At 41.2% G+C, this 5,131-nt stretch overlaps 1 protein-coding gene across 1 annotated transcript in view; it reads right to left on the bottom strand.

The window, feature by feature from the left end:
- LOC106878284 (uncharacterized) overlaps window positions 1–5,131 on the bottom strand; it is a 21,436-nt gene that overhangs the window by 4,057 nt on the left and 12,248 nt on the right. Inside the window, exons 5-7 of the mRNA XM_052978085.1 lie at window positions 4,419–4,476; window positions 3,157–3,388; window positions 742–871 (exon numbers count right to left, since the gene is read on the bottom strand). Of these exons, the coding sequence (XP_052834045.1) occupies window positions 742–871; window positions 3,157–3,388; window positions 4,419–4,476 (420 nt within the window). The remainder of the gene's footprint in view (window positions 1–741; window positions 872–3,156; window positions 3,389–4,418; window positions 4,477–5,131) is intronic.

The raw sequence follows: 5,131 nt of genomic DNA, 5'->3' as shown, positions 1-5,131 counted from the left end.
CTTATCCAGGAGGAGATTTATCTCACATCACAATGTGTCTCTGATAAAACACTATATTCTACATTAATCTCAGTTCACATCTAGCCATGTTGAGGGAGAGAATAGGTATCAGATCATCTGGTGGAGTGTTAACATGTGATAGACTAGTGCCTTATCCAGGGAGAGACATCTTCATCTTTATCTTTCACTTCACAGCATGAAACCACAGCTAAACACTGATACTTAAAGGCTAAATTGTTCCAGTTGTGACCATCCTGTCTTTTATTCAGGCATAGTGTATCTAGGACTACATTATCTAATGTGTCCTACGTTGTTGTTGTTGTTTAGCCCCTGGTCAGTCCTGATCCAGTAGACCTGTGATCAAAGATGCTCCAACTGTGACCATCCTGTCTTTAATTTTGACGTAGTGTATCTAGGACTACATTATCCAATGTGCTCTTCCTTGTTTCTTTTGTTTAGCCCCAGGTCAGTCCTGATGCAGCAGACCTACAATCAAAGACGTTCCAGCTGTGACCATCCTGTCTTTTAAGACATAGTGTATCTAGGACTACATTACCTAATGTGTCTTTCCTTGTTGGTGTTTAAACTCAGGTCAATTCTGACCCTACAGAGCTATAACCAAAACAGTTTTACCATGTAATGTACCCCTTTTCTCTGGTGTGCAAGCTGAGAGACATTTAGCTGCTATATCTAGTTGTTTGGATCAACCATGTGTGTGTGTGTGCGTGAAGAAACACTTACCTGTCATCATGTAGTCGAAGGTCAACTCCTCTCCCTTAGCAATATCTCGTTTGGCAAACAAAGCAATCCGAGGTAAGCGTGGATCAAGGGTGTTAATCCACACACCGAACACTTCCAAATTGGGGTCACACTGTGGATGAAAGACGGAAGATAATGAGGTTGGGTCAACGGTGGCATCAGCGTCAACAACCATTCATGTGTGTGTTAGTAGTGAAAAGATTTACAAGAATCCCATAGCTTTCTTTTGAGTTTAAACATCACACCAGACATTGTAAGGATCAATTTGAAATACACTAATGCCTTGATATACGAGTTAATTTATTCCCAGAGACTGATTGCAAAGCGAAAACTCGTGAAGCAGAGAAATAATTTCCCATAGTAGCAATGTTGTAAGTCGTAATTCATTCCCAGAAAAATATTTCACTAATAAAATTTATAACACTCTGTGCCCGCGACATGTGTAAGGACTTTCGAGAGAGATCATTGCCATTGCCCCTGGACTGGCTCTTGTGCGGGTGGCACATAAAATACACCATTTTGAGCGTGGCCGTTGCCAGTATCGCCTGACTGGCCTTCGTGCGGGTGACACGTAAAAGCACCCACTGCACTCTCTGAGTGGTTGGCGTTAGGAAGGGCATCCAGCTGTAGAAACTCTGCCAAATTAGATTGGAGCCTGGTGCAGCCATCTGGTTTCACCAGTCCTCAGTCAAATCGTCCAACCCATGCTAGCATGGAGGAGCGGACGTTAAACGACGATGATGATGAGGATGAACACTCATGAATAAATGGCAATAAAGCAACAATAAAATGTAAAGAATATTTTATGTAAAGTAAAAAGAATGTCAAGATTATTGATAATAAAAAATATATTATTATTATTATAATCGTTTTCTGAATCACTTTCAGTCACACTAGACTCGCACACACGCCATCACTTGTAGATGTGATCGCCAATTCACAAGCACTCATAGACAGACTTGTAGATTCCTTTTTAAAAAACGAGTCGAGTTGTTTGCTTAGAAGAAGCTTTTTTTTGTTTTTGTTGCTCTCTGTAAATTTCTCAGTAACAAGAAGGAGCATGTTATGGTAGGAGAAACATTTGCACCTTGTTCAAAATTTGGACCTCGTGCTTGTAAAATGAAACTCATAAACCCGGGGTCTCATAAAGCAAGGTATTACAGAACACACACATTTTCTTATTAACTGCTATATATTTCGTATGTGTGTTTCGTGTGCAAGATTCTTGATGTGGATACGTGTGTTGAAAGAAATACAATTAAACCTTGGGAGAGGCATTATGCCGGTAATAAACACACGCACTGGTTCAGTCCTTTATTAATTTATATAGTTTTTTTGTTAAATTATTTCATTGCACTCTTGCAATCTCTTCAGTAACTTGTCTCTCCAGTTTCGAAACAACGCCAAAACAACGCCAGATCATACATTCAAAATAAATGGAAGTGGAGAGACAAGTTAGTGAAGAGATTGCAAGAGTGCAATGAAATAATTTAACAAAAAAATTATATACTGTTTATAAATTAATAAAGGACTGAACCAGTGCGTGTGTTTATTACCGGCATAATGCCTCTCCCAAGGTTTAATTGCTATATATTAGTTTCTGTGATTTCACTGCATTTTATCTCCAACCGATAAATGGTCAGTCTGTTAGCATTGGCATCATTGGCATTAGGAAGGGCATCCAGCTGTAGAAACTACGCTAAATCAGACTGGAGTCTGGTGCAGCCCCCTCAGCTTATCAGCCCTGGTTAAACCGTCCAATCCATGCCAGTATGGACAATGGATGATGATGGTGAATATACTAACCTATCAAACATAAAGCGGTGAGCTGGCAGAAACGTTAGCACACCGGGCGAAATGCTTAGCGGTATTTCGTTTGCCGCCACATTCTGAGTTCAAATTCCGCCGAGGTCGACTTTACCTTTCATCCTTTTGGGGTTGATTAAATAAGTACCAGTTACGCACTGGGGTCGATCTAATTGACTTAATCCCTTTGTCTGTCTTTGTTTGACCCCTCTGTGTGTAGCCCCTTGTAGGCAATAAAGAAATACATACCAACCTATCAAACATTAATTAGAACAGACTATTTCTACTAACGTCCAACGTAACAAGGTGTAACACCTTAATTAGAAGCAGAGGCTATTTCTATTAATGTCCAACAAGGTATAACACCTTAATTAGCAGGACACTTTTACTACTAACGTCCAACATACAAGGTTATAACACCTTAATTAGTGGGACAGATTATTTCTATTTATGTGCAACATAACAAAGTATAAAACCTTAATTATCAGGACAGACTATTTCTACTAACGACCAACATAAGATAGCACACCTGTAATTAAAACAAACCTGACACCCAAAAGCCTCATTATGCCATAAAATTAGGGAACTCACCGAATGGTTCACAAAATGCGACACGTTTCCATAGTAACCAGCATCCACTGTGAACGGGCAATCGCCATCGTTGTAATCTAAGTCAAACAGGTAGGTTCGACCCTCAGCATCGTAACGTTTGCCTCGTCTCTCTGCCTCTTCGTTTGTTATTACCTGGGAAAGAAAAGAAAGAAGGAAATAGAGAAAGGGAATAGCAAATGCTGCCTGCCTGCTCCAGGAATTGAAACCACGTCTTCACGATCACTTATGCGCCCACAGCTGAAACTCAGAGCAGCAACGGACTGACTCGACCAAAATGAAATACTTTCTTATTTACCATAGTAATGAGTACTCCTTCGTCCCGACAGTCAACACTGAATGATGTGTGTGTGTGTGTGTGTTGGACAAAAGTTGTAACATTGCTCGTGGTATCTGAAAGTTGTGTCAACTGTAACCTGTGTATCAGTTTTAGCTATGATAGCCAAACTGATATCACAACCTCCGACTGCACAAATATAAACATAGCCTGATGAATAGCAAGCTGAGTGCCCCCTCATTGAGTAATTACTACTTCCAAGGTCCTGCTAGCAAGGGAACACATCTAGCCTGGACTCTATCTGCTCCATTCCCTCAATTTGGATCCTTATTTGCATATATAGCAACCCTAGTTGCGAGCTGTGAACTATGAAATAACTTTTTTTCAGCTTATCAAACTTCGATATGAGAAAAACCCGCAAACTTCCTCTTTTACTTGTTTCCGTCATTTGACTGCGGCCATGCTGGAGGGGGAATACATATGCCATAGAAACCGAGAAACCGGGCCCATAAATCATATATACATATCATCATCATCATCATCGTCGTTTAACGTCCGCTTTCCATGCTAGCATGGGTTGGACGATTTGACTGAGGACTGGTGCAACCGGATGGCTACACCAGGCTCCAATCTAAATTGGCAGAGTTTCTACAGCTGGATGCCCTTCCTAACGCCAACCACTCAGAGAGTGTAGTTGGTGCTTTTACGTGTCACCTGCACGAAAACGGCCACGCTCGAAATGGTGTCTTTTATGTGCCACCCGCACAAGAGCCAGTCCAGGGGCACTGGCAACGATCTCACTTGGCTTGCCGGGTCTTCTCATGCACAGCACATTTCCAAAGGTCTTGGTCAATATATATAAATATTAACTCAGTAGTTAAAAAATAAACATCAGAATTGGGCAAACAACTTTATATCGTCCCCCATATATTCACACCGTTGAACATAAATAAATACATTAGAATACCGGTTGTATTCAGAACTCAAAACCCAAAGGTATACACATATAAACACATGTGAAAAACCTGTAAAGAACAATGCATATGAAAGCATATGAAGAAAATATGAATGTATACATAACAAGGTGACTAGAAATTATAAAAAGGGATCCAGAATAATGTCCATCGTAGAGTGTAGAAGGAATTCAAGTCTTTCCTTGTAATATTGATGGATTACCAGAATGTGGAACCTCTTTGGTGAAGATATTTTTCCCTGATGAAAGGGCCAGTTCCCAGTTTGGTATTAGAATGTATTAATGGATTGTGGCAGTCATCATCATCGTCGTCGTCGTTTAACATCCGCTTTCCATGCTGACTGGCCTTCGTAGGATTTTCAAGCGAGATCGTTGCCAGTGCCGCCTGACTGGCCTTCGTGCGGGTGGCACGTAAAAAGCACCCACTACACTCTCTGAGTGGTTGGCGTTAGGAAGGGCATCCGGCTGTAGAAACTCTGCCAGATCAGATTGGAGCCTGGTGTAGCCATCTGGTTTCACCAGTCCTCAGTCAAATCGTCCAACCCATGCTAGCATGGAAAGCGGACGTTAAACGACGATGATGATGAACTTAAGAACCTCCAACAACTGTGTAAATTCCAGAAATTTCGAACCACTATGCCATATGCCCACGGGCATATGGCTTAGTGGTTAAGAGCATGGGCTACTAACCCCAAGATTTTGAGTTC

The sequence above is a fragment of the Octopus bimaculoides genome, chromosome 30 (genome assembly GCF_001194135.2).
Source record: "Octopus bimaculoides isolate UCB-OBI-ISO-001 chromosome 30, ASM119413v2, whole genome shotgun sequence".
Taxonomy (NCBI): Eukaryota; Metazoa; Mollusca; class Cephalopoda; order Octopoda; family Octopodidae; genus Octopus; species Octopus bimaculoides.
This window is presented reverse-complemented; position numbering and strand designations above follow the sequence as displayed.